The sequence below is a fragment of the Sus scrofa genome, chromosome 7, assembly GCF_000003025.6.
Source record: "Sus scrofa isolate TJ Tabasco breed Duroc chromosome 7, Sscrofa11.1, whole genome shotgun sequence".
Taxonomy (NCBI): domain Eukaryota; kingdom Metazoa; phylum Chordata; class Mammalia; order Artiodactyla; family Suidae; genus Sus; species Sus scrofa.
Window position 1 is genome coordinate 19,611,790 of NC_010449.5, and position 17,347 is coordinate 19,629,136.

The 17,347-nt window shown below is 44.0% G+C and overlaps 1 protein-coding gene across 8 annotated transcripts in view; it reads right to left on the reverse strand.

Annotated features, from left to right (window-relative positions):
* The window catches only part of RIPOR2 (RHO family interacting cell polarization regulator 2), a 232,988-nt gene that overhangs the window by 2,432 nt on the left and 213,209 nt on the right, over nucleotides 1-17,347 (reverse strand). For 7 of the 8 annotated variants that reach the window (XR_002345593.1, XM_005665637.3, XM_013977485.2 and 4 more), the window contains 5 exons: nucleotides 15,966-16,127; nucleotides 14,585-14,743; nucleotides 11,830-12,032; nucleotides 10,268-10,351; nucleotides 5,578-5,668 (listed from right to left, as the gene is read on the reverse strand). Coding sequence is in view for 6 of the 8 variants with exons in the window: in XM_005665637.3 (XP_005665694.1) it covers nucleotides 5,578-5,668; nucleotides 10,268-10,351; nucleotides 11,830-12,032; nucleotides 14,585-14,743; nucleotides 15,966-16,127 (699 nt within the window). In the remaining 2 variants the exon portion in view is untranslated. Of the gene's footprint in view, nucleotides 1-5,577; nucleotides 5,669-10,267; nucleotides 12,033-14,584; nucleotides 14,744-15,965; nucleotides 16,128-17,347 lie in introns of all 8 variants that reach the window. The other variant, XR_002345592.1, reaches the window with a different exon arrangement.

Consider the following 17,347-nt stretch of genomic DNA (forward strand, 5'->3'; position numbering starts at 1 on the left):
TATTCCATTTTTCCCATTTAAGAAAAAAATGAGGAGTTCTTGTCATGGCTCAGTGGAAACAAATCCGACTAGCATCCATGAGGACTCAGGTTCAATCCCTGGCTTCACTCAGTGGGTCAAGGATCTGGCATTGCCGTGAGCTGTGGTGTAGGTTGCAGATGTGGCTTGGATCCCACGTTGCTATGCATAGCTGTAGCTCTGACTCCACCCCTAACCTGGGAACCTCCATATGCCACGGAAGCGGCTCAAGAAAAGTCAAAAAGACAAAAAAAAAAAAAAAAAAAAAAAAGAAAGAAAGAAAAATTCATTGAAATGTTGGAAATAATACTGATATTAGCAGATTTTAGAAAAGGGGTGTAACCATGGATTTTATAATATATTGTCTCTGTACTATATATGTATACTTTATTGGAAATAAAACCTTTCAATAAGCCAAAAGTCTGTTGTTGTTTTTTTTTCTTTTGGTACATTTAACTTTTTCATAATACATTAGATACAAAAGTAGACATTTGCCAAAACTACTACGAGGTTTCACCTTACGCCAGCCAGAATGGCCATTATCAAAAAGTCTACAAACAACAAACGCTAAAGAGGGTGTGGAGAAAAGGGAACCCTCTTACACTGTTTGTAGGAATGTAAATTGGTGCAACCACTATGAAAAACAGTATGGAGACTCCTCAAAAAACTAAAAATAGAATTACCATATGACCCATCATCCCACTCCTTGGCATCTATCCAGATCCATGGCTTAAGAAGATACACGTACCCCACTGTTCACTGTAGCACTGTACATACAATAGCCAAGACATGGAAGCAACCTAAATGTCCATCAACAGAGGAATGAATAAAGAAGAAGTGGTAATATACACAATGGGATATTACTCATCCATAAAAAGGAATGAAATAATGGCATTTTCAGCAACATGGATGGACTTAGAAATTACCATGCTAAGTGAAGTTAGACAGTGGGACACAACCATCATATGCTATCACTTATATGTGGAATCTAAACAAAGGATATGATGAATTTATTTGCAGAACAGAAACTGACTCAGACTTTGAAAAACTTAATGATTACCAGAGGGGACAGGTTGTGGCGAGGGATGGGCTGGGGGTTTGGGATGGAAATTTTCTAAACTTAGGTTGTGATGATGGTTGTACAACTATAAATATAATAAAATTCACTGAATTTTTAAAAAGTAGAGATTTGCTTAGATTTAAATGAACTTTGTAGTAAACATTTTTATAAGCAAAACACACTGATTTTTAGTGATTTTTGTTATTTCCTTTACAAAATTTTTGTTTATTTTTATTTTTTTGGCTCCCCTCAGCACATGGAGTTCTCCGGCCAGGGATCAGACCTGAGCTGCAATTGCTACCTACATGGCAATGCTGGATGCTTTAACCCATTGTGCCAGCGGGGATCGAAGCTGTGTCCTGGTGCTGCAGAGATGCCACTGATCCCTTTGTACCACAGTGGGAACTCTAAGATTTGTGCTATTTCCACAAGCCTTGACTTTTTCAAATGCTATTTTTTCCCCTTAATTCAATAGTTTCCAACTTTTTCTTACTTTGAGGGTAGAAGCTTTCATTTGAAGCAAAATATTTATGTCAAACCCTGATATATGACATTAACAGTAATATGGAACAGATGATCCTATCTAAAAATAACAAATGAACAAAACCCAGAAACACAGCATGGCCAAGAAGAGAAGACCTGGGGCTTCTGGGCGGGGGGAAAGGGGAAGGAAGGGGAGGGATGGGCATTTTGGGGGTTCAGGGGCTGCAGACTGTTATATCTGGAATGGATGGGCAATGAGATCCTACTGTACAGCACAGGGAAATATGTGTGATTGGGTCACTTTGCTGTACAACAGAACTTGATAAAACACTGTAAATCAACTATACTTTAATAATACTAATAAACATGAGAGTTCCCGTCATGGCTCGGTGGAAATGAATCTGACTAGCATCATGAGGACTCAGGCTCAGTCCCTGGCTTCACTCTGTGGGTCAAGGATCTGGCATTGCCATGAGCTGTGGTGTAGGTTGCAGAAGTGGCTCTGATCTGGTGTTGCTGTAGTTATGGTGTAGGCCAGCAGCTACAGATCCCATTTGACCCTTAGCCTGGGAACTTTCATATGTTGCGGGTGCATCCCTAAAAAGACAAAATAATAATAATAATGAAAAAAACCCATTAACAGCAACCCCCCTCCAGCTGATGTTAGGGGGAGATGGAGAGACACAGGGACCAATTTAAGCACATTTACACCATGCTCCATACCCCTGTGGATGCCTAGGCTAACGAATGCTACTTAAAAAACCATTAATCCCAGGCCAGGTCCTAGTTTGCTCACAGGTGGTTATTGGGTCTCCCCCCACAAGTGTCTAAGTGACCTAGAGGGTCAGGATTCCATTGCACTGGGTCTGGCTGTCTGTGGGTGAGTTATGTAACCCTAGCAAGCCTCAATATATCCTTCTGTAAAATGGGACCAACTGTGCTTCTTCCCTGAGAGTCTTGGGAGGATTAAATGAGGTAACCCATATGTATCCCTCAAAACAATGCCTGGCAGGTGTTATTACAGTGACACAACCAGGGCCAGGGGCTCAGGGCAGCTCACTGTTACCAACATCCAGTTTTCACTGGGTCTGGATTTATGTTGGCTCCTTTGCTAGTTCTCTAACAGCCTGTGAAGTAGGCAAGAGGAGGAGTTGGAGGAAAAAGAGCCCGAGCTTTGGGATGTCAGGCAGTGTGGTTTCAAATAAGACTGAGACCCAGCTGGGAGGCACTGGAACGGCCAGAGCCACGGGGAAAACTGCTCTGTCCGAAAGAGTGGCCACCAGCCTCATGTGGCTGTTTAAATTTAAATGCTAACTACTCAAAATTAAATCAGACTTAAATTCACTAGTTCTAGTAGCCATGTTGAACTGCTCAGTTGACTCCTGTGAATACTTTCTGGGACAGTGCATATGGACAGCAGCCCCGTCGCTGCACAGAGGATCCACTGGACAGCTCTGGGTTAAAACCCTGAAATAATTCCATACTGGTTGGTAAACAGCGGCTGCTCTGAGCCCCTCGAATGTTCTGTGACAGCCCTTAGCCCAGCACTTTATCATAGAATATCTTTTACCAATTCCCATTGAAAATACTATTTTCACTATATTAATTCAGTTGTCTATGTGGGATAAAAATACTCTCCTGTTTGTGTACTAGGGTCAAGGGAGATTCATAACCTTGAATTCAGAGGTTCTCAAACTTTGTTGCCTATTAGAATCAACCTAGGAGGCTTTTAAAAATCCCAGTGTAGGAGTTTCCATCGTGGCTCTGTGCAAATAAATCTGACTAGTATCCATGAGGACGCAGGTTCGATCCCTGGCCTCACTCAGTGGGTTAAGGATCTGGAGTGGCTGTGAGCTGTGGTGTAGGTCGCAGACGCGGCTTGGATCCTGCGGCTATGGCTGTGGCATAGGCCAGCAGGTGTAGCTTTGATTCAACCCCTAGCCTGGGAACTTCCATATGCCTCAGGTGCGACCCTAAAAAGATGACCAAAAAAAAAAAAAAAAAAAAAAAGTCCCAGTGCCAAGGCACAACTCAGACCAACAAGAGCAGAATCAGCTGTGGGTATATTTGAGCGCTTCCCTGGTGATTCAAATGGGCAGCTAGTGTTGAGGACCATGAACTGATGGTGTGGCAGGGTGTGGGGGCTGGAGAAGCCACGTGCATAAAGAACTAAGGTGAAGCAGGTGTGATGATCAGACGTGGGGATACTGCTGTCTGTGTGGCTGAACTTCATCTTGGCACACAGCCTACAGGGCGAGCTTCCTGAGGTTACAGTGGGAAGAGCAGCATTGCTGGCTATGCTTTCCATTGTCTGCGTACCTTCGCTGTTCTCTCAGAATATGAAAGGATAAAAGAAGAGCAACCTAATACTACCCTGGACACATTTTAGGGAATTAAATAATTTGTATGCCTAAAACAAACCACACAGAATAACTGGGGGGTTTTTTGGCCGCATCTGTAGCATGCAGAAGTTCCCCACCTGGGGATCAAACCTGGGCCACAGCAGTCATCTAAGCTGCAGCAGTGACCATGCCGGATCCTTAACCTGCTGAGCCACCAGGGAACTCCAGGATTAACTAGCTTATCCTTTAAACAAACATGAAGATTTCTGTGCATTGCATGATATATCCAATAGCATAATGAAACCTGTTCAAACAGCAACTGTAAGAAAGAGCACCAAACAGTGAAAATGATGGCCACAGTGATTACAAATGCATATGCCATGAGAGTCTCCCTCATATTATGAAGCTGCTTAGAGTCAAACTAGGGCAAAAGCTTTTTTTTCCAACTAGTATTATTGACCATATTATATCTGAAGATTTTCAGGAGCATAGTTTTTCCCACTTAAAGAGTGTGTTGTAGTAATAAAACCATTCACAGTATGATTTATATTCTGTATGCAGAGTTTAAAAGGCTCTCTCTATCCTCACAACTCCAAAAGAAAAAAAAATAGAAAAAGAAAAGAATAAAAGTATAATATAAACTATGAGGTATGAATAGTGTGACGTGAAGGAGAAGGGTTAGTTGTATATTCCAGAATAAAATAAAAACTTCATTTCTTTTTGAGTATGGGAGCCACAGCTGCTGGCCTACACCACAGCCACAGCAACACCACATCCTTAACCCACTGAGTGAGGCCAGGGGTCGAACCCATGTCTTCATGGATCCTAGGCGGGTTTGTTACTGCTGAGCCACGAGGGGAACTCCTGAAGACTTCATTTCTTTTCTTTGGTGTCAGACCTCAGGTGGGCAATAGGCCCGCAGGGCAGTCAGGCTAACACAAGAATCTGGGGAGGCTCTGTGGGGATCTATGGTCTATGGGGGTCGTGGCCTTTCCTGGGGAAAAATGCATCACCATCCTCCAGGCAGTGCCAAGCCCAACCTACCAATCTCACCTGGATTCCTGACCATGGCTTCTGCTATTTTTTTTTTTTTCTTTTCTTTCTAGGGCTGCACCTGCAGCATATGGAAATTCCCGGGCTGGAGGTTGAATTGGAGCTGCAACTGCCAGCATTGCCACAGCCACAGCAACGTGGGATCTGAGCCCAGTCTGCAACCTACACCACAGCTCATGACAACGCCAGATCCTTAACCCACTGAGCGAGGCCAGGGATCAAAACCACGTCCTTATGGATGCTAGTCAGATTCGTAACCCACTGAGGCACAACGGGAACACCCTGGCCTCTGCTTTATAGCTTGAGTTCTATGTTCTTGATTCCAAGTAGTGCCCAAACTGAGGAACCCAGCTAGGAAGGCTCCAGAGAGTCAGCTTCACTCTTAACTTCCAGGGAGTTATAATGAGGAGTTGGGGTGAGATGGAAACTGATCACTTCCTCATACTGTGTGTGTGTGTGTGTGTGTGTGTGTGTGTGTGTGTGTGTAAGTGTGAGCAGACAGCCTATAGGGGGAAATATCACTAAGACAAAGCACGTGAACCTTTTCCTTTTCATTACCATTCCCTTTGAGAATGTAAGAAGTAAACAATCATGTTAAAAAAAAAAACAAAAAAAACTCACCAAGAGATAAGAGAGTTTCTGAGGCCACATTTCTGATTTCTTCAGTATCCGACTGACACAGTGTCACCAGCATTTTAATGCTTTCAGTAGCCTACAAGGAAAAGAAATTATGTGTGGGATTATAAGAGACTTAGCATTTCAGAACTGGTAGGGACTCGAGAAACCATCTTACCCAGGGCTTCTCAAACCTAGCCGAGTGTCAACATCACTTAGGGAGCTCTTGTGAAAGTACAGATTCCTAGGTGCCATTCCAGATACACCGTATTCAAATTTCCTGGGGTGGAGCCCAGGATTTGTACTTGCAGGATCAGCGAAGTTCCTCATTTCACAGAGGACTCTAGGCCTAGAGAGGTGAAGGGACAAGCCTGCTTTTCCAGAATAGAATCCACTTCTAGTTCTTTCTTCTGCATCTCACTCCTTCCAAATGAGCTCTAATTTAAGAAGTCCTAATTTTACTTTATTTTATTTTATTTTTGTCTTTTTGCCATTTCTTGGGCCACTCTCGAGGCATATGGAGGTTCCCAGGCTAAGGGTTGAATCAGAGCTGTAGCCGCCAGCCTACGCCAGAGCCACAGCAACATGGGATCAAAGCCACATCTGCTACCTACACCACAGCCCACAGCAACGCCGGATCCTTAACCCACCGAGCAAGGCCAGGGATTGGACCCACAACCTCATGGTTCCTAGTTGGATTTGTTAACCACTGCACCACAACGGGAAATCCAAGAATTCCTAATTTTAGACTATATACTGCAATAGAAAAGAGGAATAAAGGTCAAGGATGGGAATTATTCTATTTGTTTATTCCATAACATTTACTGAGCTCGCTGTGAACCAGGCCATTCACAGGGCCTGGGAGACTCAGCAACGAACACGACACAGTCCTGGCCTTAAGAGTTTACAGTCTGGTGAAAAGGCAGATCATACAACAAGTAAGCTAATTATTATAATGAATGATAGGCTGAATTAGGGTGCTAAACTGTGAAATACAGCCTGCTGTAACCAGGAAAGTCTTCTGGAGGAAGTTTGGCACATGGTAGGGGTGTGTGTGTGTGTGTGTGTGTGTGTGTGTGTGTGGTGTTTGGGGGTGTGGAGAAGATAATAAATTCTAGGTAAGGGGAATAGCTTGTTATAGGACCCAAATCATGGGGGGCCTTATAAGTCACATTAAAGCTTTTGGACATCATTTTAAGATCATGGAAAGCCATGTAAGAGTTTTAAGGAGGGTTTGCATTTTTTATGTTTTTTTCTTTTTTGGCTGCCCCGCAGCATATGGACCCTGGCCAAGGATCAGACCCAAACAATAGCTGAGAGCTACACTGCACCTGCAGCAATGCTGGATCCTTAATCCTCTGCACCAGGCCAGGGATAGAACTTCTCTCCTGGTGCTGCAGAGATGCCACCGTTCTCACCGTGCCACAGGGGAAACTCTGAGGATTTGTATTTTACTCTGAGTTTTCTAACTGCAGTGGAGAAAATGGACTGCAGGGAGGCAGAGAGACTGTGGGGAAGGTGGCCCAGGTGAATAGAGTGGGATAAAGAGTAGCCAGATCGTGCTGCTAAGAAAGTGGGATCCACAGGATGAGGAGGCGTTGGATGTGAAGGATGAAGGTGAGGGTGGGGTCACTGATGGCTCCCAGGTTTCTGGCCTGAACTACTGGGAGGTGGCTCCACAGTCCACTAAAATATCAGAGACTAGACGTGGGGGTGAGATTGGTGGGGTTTGGGGTGACTTCCTAGGGAAGATACCTAAGAGCAAGCTGGATCAGAGATGGGAAGGGAAGACCTGGGCTGGAAATATGGGGAGTTATTGGCATGGAGACAACAATGGAAAACATGGGAGTTTCCCCAGGGAGGACTCGCAGAGTCCAAAAGGGCCCAGCAGAGTAGAATGTCTCCAGGAAGACCTTTTTTTTTTTTTTAATTTTATAGGGTGGCACCCATAGCATATGGAAGTTCCCAGGCTAGGGGTCGAATCGGAGCTGTAGCCACTGGTCTACACCACAGCCACAGCAATGTGGGATCCGAGCTGCATTTGCAATCTACACCATAGCTCATGGCAACGCTGGATCCTTAACCCACTGAGTGAGGCCAGGGATCAAATCCGCATCCTCATGTATACTAGTCGGATTCATTACTGCTGAGCTACAATGGGAAGTCCCTACGAATGCCAACCTTGAGGGCGGGGAGGAGAAAGAGAGCAGGGCCATGACATCAGATGCTCTTCCTGAGATTGTGAGGAGTCAAGCATGAGTAACAAATTATGGTTTTCTTTCCTGGAGGAAAGGTTGGCTTACAAAGTGTGGTGGTGCTGGGTGCCAGGAGGGCCACCTGCAGCGAGCAGCCTGGGTAGACTGTGGGTTCTGCTGAATGATGAGACAGACGGGGCCTCACATTAGAGCGTGTGAGGCCTCTGACCTCTCAAGCTTGCTTCCAGCTTGATGCCGTAAAGAAAAATGTGGGATGTCTGCTTGCTCTCACTAATTAAAAAAAAAAAAAAAAAAAAAAAGATTTCCCCTGACCGGTTAACTAGAGTTGACTGGTTTGGGTGGATGAAGTCATGAGTCTTCACTGTTTTCCACACCACACTGCATGGAGCCCTTTCGGGAGCTGGGGGGCTGGGGATGGTTTAGAAAGATCCAGCACACTGGATCCCAGCCTCTAGGAGAAAAGGGCAGGCAGAGGAATGGGTGCTCCCAGACTCCGGACATACTGGAGTTAAAAACCACAGTTCTGGAGTTCCTGTCATGGCTCAGCGGGTTAGGAACCGGACTAGTAATTATGAGGATGCCGGTTTGATCGCTAGCCTTGCTCAGTGGGTGATGGATCTGGCGTTGCCACAAGCCATGGTGTAGGTCGCAGACTTGGCTCAGATCCCACGTGGCTGTGGCTGTGGCGTAGGCCGGCAGCTACATCTCTGTTTTGACCCCTGGCCTGGGAACCTCCATCTGCTGCAGGTATGGCCCTAAAAAGAAAAAATGAACAAAAACTGCCGCTTTTCTGTAACCTTCATGGCATGTAAAGCCACAAAAACTGGTGCAGACCACTGTGTCTTAATTTACACTTACTCTATCGCAGCCATCACCACTGATCTGTCCCTGTGTATCTATTAGGAGAGCATGAAAATACACAGCAACTGGTACCGGCTTTTCTGGTCACCTAAAGGTAATGTTTTGACCAAGTTACAATGAAGGCAAATTTCCCCAGAGCTGTTTTTCTTCACAGGTCATTAACTTTTTCTTTTGAGATGTTAATCCCTTTCTTCATGGGCCTTCAGGTCCCTGCCCTGGGTCCCCTGCACCTATCCAAGATTTTAGCAAAATTGAAGGTGTGGCCTTTTCATTCTTTTCTCCAGAATGATTGGTCTTCTATTTTGTGATTAAGGTCGGTCAAACATTAAATTTTGACTATTGAAAGGCAAACTTTTTTTTTTTTTTTTGGTCTTTTGAGGGCTACACCCTCTGCACATGGAAGTTCCCAGGCTAGGCGTCTAATCAGAGGTGTAGCGGCTGGCCTACCCCACAGCCACAGCAACTTGGAAACGGAGCACTGCAGCTCAGGGCAACTTTGGATCCTTAACCCACTGAGTAAGGCCAGGGATCAGACCCGCATCCTCAGGGATGCTAGTCACCTCTGAGCCACAATGGCAACTCTGAAAGGCAAACTCTTTAACACTGGCAATTCTCATTCACACCTCCCTCTAACACAAGACTGGTGAGCTGCTTAGGAAAAAAAAAAAAGAGTTCTCAGGGAAGGGTCTGGGAGTTTGCTGACACATTGGCTTTTAGTACTTCACTGCCAATTTTATTTGTCCTTGCTATTTTTTTTTTTCTTGTACACAGAATAATTGGCGAAATCAGCATGTCATCTCTCTTTTGAAATAAGAGATACTTTTCTTTCTTTCTTTCTTTCTTTTTTTTTGTCTTTTTGCCATTTCTTGGGCCGCTCTCGCGGCATATGGAGGTTCCCAGGCTAGGGGCCTAAATCAGAGCTGTAGCTGCCAGCCTACACCAGAGCCACAGTAACGTAGGATCCAAGCTGCATCTGCAACCTCCACCACAGCCCACAGCAACGCCGGATCCTTAACCCACTGAGCAAGGGCAGGGATTGAACCCGCAACCTCATGGTTCCTAGTCAGATTCGTTAACCACTGCACCACGACGGGAACTCCAAGAGATACTTTTCTGATAGTGACCCAGAGGCACACTTATTTCTGTGGGTTATTGAAAATTGGCATTGTTACTTACATTTAGTTACTATTTAAAAACAAAAACAGAGTTTCTTTCATGGCTCGGCGGAAACAAATCTGACTAGCAAACATGAGGACACAGGTTTGATCTCTGGCCTTGCTCTGTGGGTTAAGGATCCCGCATTGCTGTGAGCTGTGGTGTAGGTTGCAGACGCAGCTCAGATTCTGAGTTGCTGTGGCTGTGGTATAGGCTGGCAGCTGTAGTATGGATTCGACCCCTAGCCTGGGAGCCTCCATATGCCACGGGTGCAGCCCTAAAAAGACAAAAAAGAAAAAAAGATAAAAGGGACTCACAAACTAATATACAGTGTAAAGGAGGGGGACATCCTGCTAAAGCAGGTTCTTCCAAATATGGAAAGAAAGCTGTTCTATGCACTTGGCTTTGTCTCAAAGCCAAAGTCTGCTCAAAGCTAACCCAGGGGCTCTGCGACTGGGTCTTACCTTCAGGCTTTTCAGTGCCAGGCAAGCTGCCTTCTGGAGCTGGAGGTCAGTCTTTGTTAGCACTTCACAGTAATAGAGCAAGGCCTGAAGGAGAGGGAAGGACATTGCAAAGACGGTTTGATTTGTTTGTAGTTTTAGACGTACATACCATTTTTGCTTTCTGAGATAAACTATAGTCAAAAGGAGACATTTTGCGCTACCTCAGAGCAGAAAAAAAATCTATTAAAATTCATGTTGATTAAAAGAGCTGTCTCTACTCAACTCACCTCTGGTTGGAGTCACATAATATCTAGCCTCTTCTGTCTTACTCTTTCAGTGGGGGTAAGGGTATTTGGCTCATAGAACAGCCTTTCGAGAGAATTCTGCTAAAAGACCAGAACTCTGTAGGAAAGAATAGTATGAAGTTCATGGTCTTGGACCAAAATGGCACTAGAATGGAATACCTTCTCAGGAACACAGCCCACCACACGCTGGCTTAGCTAATGCCTTAGAAAAGTTAAGCCAACGCTTCGCAGAGTTCAACGTTAGATCTCCCCAGGGACAAGGAGGGGCCAAGTTTGATTTTCTGGAGCTGAAGGTTGATGTGAGTTGGTTTTCAGAATGATTGCTCAAGTTGCAAAAGGCTCCCAGAGGACAGAGGCCCCTGCTTGCCTGCGCCCCAAAGTGCCTGAATTGCAGCTGCTTATTATACCTGGATGACTGTTGAGTTAAAGCCAAGGAGAGGTAAACTGCCTCTTCTCTAGCAATAGGAGTGATGGCTTTTAAATTAAAAATATTCTAGTTCTTTGACCCAGGAGTTGGATGACGTAACCCCAAACTATTCATGTATTTGTGTGCATGAACACACCTACATAGGGTCACCGTAATATTTTTCAGAGTTGGAAACTACATAAATGGCCATCAATAAAGAATAAAAAAAATAACAGGTTATTCACGTACTGAGATGCCATTAATCCATCAAATAGAATGTCGTAGATCAATATGTTCTGACACGGTAAGAAAATAATCATGAGACATTACATTAAAAATAATCAGGAGTTCTCATTGTGGCACAGTGGAAACAAATCCGACTAGGAACCATGAGGCTTCGGGTTCGATCCTTGACCTTGCTCAGTGGGTTAAGGATCCGGCTTTGCTGTGAGCTGTGGTGTAGGTCACAGACACGGCTCAGATCCTGAGTTGCTATGGCTGTGGTGTAGGCTGGCAGCTGTAGCTCCAATTTGACCCCTAGCCTGGGAACCTCCATATGCCGGGGGTGCAGTTCTAAAAAGCAAACAAACAAACAAAACAATTACATAACATATTCATGTGATCTCATTTAAGAAATAATAATTATGTTAGTACATACACAGGAAAAATCTGAAGGAATGTACACTAAGTTAGTAGTTTTCTCTGGAGGCTAGACTTACAGGTGCTTAACTTTTTATAGTTTAAATCATTTTACAGAGCATATATAACAGAAGAAAATTATTTTTAGAAAGGAATAAATGAGAAAATATTAATAGTAAATGGCATAAAATTAAACAAGCCTCTGGCTTGATGTCCATCATTCCATGCCCTACCTTTTCCCTGAAATGCTCGTTTCTGGAGGCTGCTGCCAAGTAAAGCATCACAGCCTCACTAACTCCACTGTCATCCCTGGTTAAGAGCAGAGCCAGAGTCCTGAGTATTTCCTGCTGGGCCGGAAGGCTGCTGGGTGCCAGGTCACGCATGGCCTGCAGCAGTTTCTCATCTCTTAGTGATTGCAGAGTCTGAACCATGGAAACTGGAGAGTGAGAAGAAAACAGGTCACCTTCTGGCAGTAAAGTAACATGCTCATTTAAAACATATGTGAATTGCAGCACTATTCACAGTACCCAAGACATGGAAACAACCCAAATGTCCATCAACAGATGACTGGATTAGGAAGATGAGGTATATATACACAATGGAATACTACTCAGCCATAAAAAAGAACAAACTAATGCCATTTGCAGCAACATGGATGGAACTAGACAATCTCATACCAAGTGAAGTCAGTCAGAAAGAGAAAGGCAAATACCATATAATATCACTTATATCTGGAATCGAATATATGCACAAATGAACCTTTTCACAGAAAAGAAAATCATGGACTTAGAGAATAGACTTGTGGTTGCCAAGGGGGAAGGGAAGGGAGTGGGGTGGATTAGGAGCTTGGGGTTCATAGATGCAAACCATTGCCTTTGGAATGGATTAGCAATGAGATCCTGCTGTGTAGCACGGGGAACTATGTCTAATCCCTTATGATGGAGCATGACAATGTATGTAAAAAAGAATGTATACAGGTATATGTAACTGGGTCACCATGCTGCACGATAGGAAAAAAAATGTATGGGGGAAATAACAATTTAAAAAAAAAGACATTAGAAAGTAAAACACTGGCTTATAAATATATATATAACATTTATATATATATGTGAGACTCGGGAGTTCCCTTTGTGGCTCAGCAGTTAATGAACCTGACGAGGATCCAGGAGGATGAGGGTTTGATCCCTGGCCTCACCCAGTGGGTTGGGGATCCGGTGTTGCCTATATATATATATATATATATATATAATATATATACACACACACACACGCATATATAAGTGAGACTCAAGAATATACACAATAATAGACGCAAGGATATATGAAAAATTAAGCATGTGAGAAAGGTGATGTTTTCCAACTAGTGAGAAAAGGCCAGGTTATTCCAATAACTATATTAAGGCAAACGGCCAATCACATGAGAAAAAAGTGAAGGAGGATTTCCACCTCATAACGGCTGTTAATTAGAGATGAATTAAATAGATGTAAAAATAATAGGGAAGAAAACACAAGTAAACACTTTTTTACAGTGTTCCTTATAGAGCAAACTCCATTGCCCCCTGTCTTTCAGTCACATCTGCCTGACAAAATCCTGACCCTGAGTGACCCCCGACTTGACCTTCTCTCTGTCTGCACTCAGGCAACTGACCCTGATGGAAAAATCCAGTTGGTTGGAATATGAGGACAATACAGTAAAAAAATAGGATTCTGAGTCCCATCTGGACACATTGACCATGTTTCATGCACTCTAATCCCTAACTAGACATCCAGCATGGGCATCCATTAGCCACAAAAACATTAGAATAAGAGTGTATCTGGGAGTGTATCTGGGGAGTGTATCTGCCATGGCATGGGTTCCAGCTATGGCTCAGATTCAATCCTTGGCTAGGGAACTTCCATATGCTGTGGGTGCGGCCAAAAAAGGAAAAAAAAAAAGGGGAGGGTGTGTCTGGTCAGTACAGATGGGAAAATACAACCTACAACATTAAACCTAAAATTCACATTCTATTGATAGAGTCACATCTTCTACATGTAAATGACCACAATTTTTTTTGCTTTAATTTCCTATGTCTCCTGTTGTGGATGTTCTGCTAACTTCATATAAATAAATACCCAAGTCTTGAGATAGTATTATGTATAACAGCTAAACAAATAATAGAAAACCATCTAAACATTCAACAATAATCAAACACATTGGTATGCATCCAAATGCAGAGACATTATAAAACTAAGAAAATGTTTCAAAGAATTAATAACATGGGATATATTGTCAAGTTAAAAAAACAGGATAATTATCCCTGGCTCACTGCCGAGGGGCTTACTAATGTTAAAAGTCCAGAAGCAGAATTCCCGTCACGGCTCATCAGAAACGAATCCAACTAGGAACCATGAGGTTGCAGGTTCTATCTCTGGCCTCACTCAGTGGGTTAAGGATCCGGTGTTGCTGTGAGCTGTGGTGTAGGCCCTTGGCTGTAGCTCCGATTCAACCCCTAGCCTGGAAGCCTCCATGTGCCATGGGTGCGGCTCTATAAACCCCCCCCCAAAAACAAACAAACAAGTCCAGAAACCATTTAAAAGGCAATCTTAGTGGGGGGAAATCGTAGGATTTTGAAATGAACATATACACACTACTGTATATAAAGTAGTTAAGTAACAAAGACCTACTGTAGAGCACAGGGAACGCTACTCAACACTCTGTAAAAACCTATTTGGGAAAAGAATCTGAAAAAGAATGGGTATATGTATAGCTGAATCACTTTGCTGGACACCTGAAACTGACCTGGCATTATAAATCAACTATACTCCAAAATAAAAATTAAATTTAAAAAATAAAAAATAAAAAAAGAAACACACACACACCAAGAGTAAATCTTAGGGCAGCTCTTGACTTGGGGAAAAAAATGACCATCACTAGAAAGTATGACTAGAAAGAGCAGTGATCACTCCAAACTGAGTTTCCACACAATGTGACCGAAGAACCTGTCCCACCTTGCTTGGCCAGCTGGTTCAAGTAACTCTCCAGGTCACTCACGCCGTGGCTGGTAAAGTAACTGTAATACTGGAAAACAGTGATGACTTCGGAGGAGAGGCTGGAGGTAAGCAGGGGTTCAGCCCGGTCCAGGATTTGGGACACCAGGGTTCGAAACACTATTTGGAAGGGGAAGATAGGAAGCAGCTTTTAAGAAACATGATCAATCATTCATTCATTCCCTCATTTATCTGTCTTTCTACCCTGGTACATAGGAGTGAAGTCTGCAAAGTGAAATCAGTGTTCAGACAGGTGATTTCTGCACATCTGTACACCTGTGTCACTGTCACCTGGATCAAGATACAGAGCTCTGCTAGGACCCCAGAAGGTTTTCTTGTACCCTTTCCTGGTCTATAGCCACCCAGAGGTAACTAATAAACTAATAATAAGACTTCTATCAATGTATTAGCTTCTTCTTCTTTTTTTTTTTTAGGGCTGTACCTGCAGCATATGGAAGTTTCCAGGTCAGGGGTTGAATCAGAGCTGCAGCTACTGGCCTACACCACAGCCATAGCAACGTGCTATCTGAGCTGTGTCTGTGACCTAAACCAGAGCTCACGGCAATGCCGGATCCTTAACCCACTAATTGAGGACAGGGATTGAACCTGTATCCTCATGGATACTAGGCGGGTTAGTTACCGATGAGCCATAATGGGAACTCCCTCAGTGTATCAGTTTTATCTGTTCTTGAATTTCATACAAATGGAATTATACTAGTATACACTTTTTGGCATCCAGTTCCTTTTACTCAACAAAATATATATTAGATTCATCCAAATTATTGCTTGTAGCAGTAATTTATTCAAAAAACTGCTGTGTAATACCCTATTACATGACTCTATTACAATTTATCATTTCTCTTGTTGATGGGCATTTGAGTTGTTTGCAATTTTTGGCCCTTGTGAATAAAACTGCTATGAACTTTCTTACATATGTCCTTTTTAAAATGAGCACAAGCATGTATTTCTCTCGACACATTTACGAGGGGAACTGCTGGATCATAGGGTGGGAGTACACATATTAAGTTTTCAGAGAAACCGCCAGTTTTGCCAAAGTGTTTACACCATCTGACACTCCTCTATTGGTGACATTTTTATGAAAAAATGATAACATGCTTCCATACCAATAAAAACATAGAGTGCTTTTCAAAGTCACTGCTGATACTCTGAAAACGTTCAGCATCTTTCTTGCCTTCAGTTTTACTGACTGGATGATGTTTTCTCTGGAGGGGAAGCCTTTTCTCAAGGCTAGCTGCAGGGCACGTGGCAAGGGAACCCCACCAGCACCCACTCTCAAACCCTATGACGACCGAAGTGCTCCCTTGCCCCTGCAGTCCTGTACCTGGGTCTGCGAGTCCTGGATAGTCTCTGTTGACAGTTCTGGCAAAGCTGGCCTCCAGTTGCTTAATCACTCTGTCGGCTGAACTGTGGTAGACCCCAATCGGGCTGCAGCACTTGGTCCAGAAGGACAGCAAAGGCAGCTTTTTGTGAAATTCTGGTATGGCTGGAAAAGAAGAACAACCCCCACCATCCCACGACACACGTTTTGAAAGAAATAGATGAAGAGACAGACCTGGGTGGAGATGGGGCCAGAATCACCAGATCACCAGAGGTCTTTTTTTTTTTTTTTTTTTGTCTTCTTAGGGCCACACCTGTGGCATATGGAGGTTCCCAGGCTAAAGGTCGAATTGGAGCTGTAGCCGTTGGCCTATGCCACAGCCACAGCCACCCACGGGGGATCCGAGCCACATCTGCGACCTATACCACAGCTCACAGCAATGCCGGATTCTTTTTTTTTTTTTTTTTTTGTCTTTTTAGGGCTACACCCACGGCACATGGAGGTTCCCAGGCTGTGGTCCAATCAGAGCTGCAGTTGCCAGCCTAGCCACAGTCACAGCAACGCCAGATCCCAGTCGTGTTTGCAACCTACACCACAGCTCACAGAAACGCTGGATCCTTAACCCACTGAGAAGGCCAGGGATTGAACCCGTGTCCTCAGGGATACTAGTCGGGTTCCTTAACCACTGAGCCACGACGGGAACTCCAAGACTGTTTTTTAATTGGAACGACAGGATTCCTCTGGGGTTGGCAAGTGGTCCAGAGGGCAAAGAGGTTGAGATGAGGAATTCATCCAGCTTGGGCAGCAAAGAAAAAGCATAAAAGCAAAGCTGTTTGCTTTAGGTGATAGAAAACAGCAGCTTTACCCTTGGGAGGAGTTCAATTACCTCCTCTCCTGAAACTTAACAGCACAGGAATGTACAGGATCAGAGAACCAACCCTTAGGAGCTTTTTCTGCAGAGAGTAGAACAAAGCCATGGGTGATCAAAGGAGTTTTTTTTATTCTGCCCAGGTGGTTCTAAGACTGAAATGACTGCAGAGCCATGTGCTACAGTCAGCATTGCGCTTGTGTGGTTGTGATCATGCCGAGCGGTTTGGGGGATGGGAGTGTACTGCCCCTTCCCCCCGCCTCCTCGCAGAGACCTGCCAAGGCCGCCTGCTCCTGGGAGCACCGGAAGCAGGAAGCAGAAATGTATAGAGAGAACCTACAGGGAGTTTGATGTTTAATCAGAGATAACTCAGAAGATCCTAGTTTTCCACGATTTCCACCATCTGATGTGAAAAAAGACACAAATTCCTGTTTTTGTTGTTGTTGTTTTTTAGGGCTGCACCCGCAGCATATGGAGATTCCCAGGCTAGGGGTCTAATCGGAGCTGCAGCCACTGA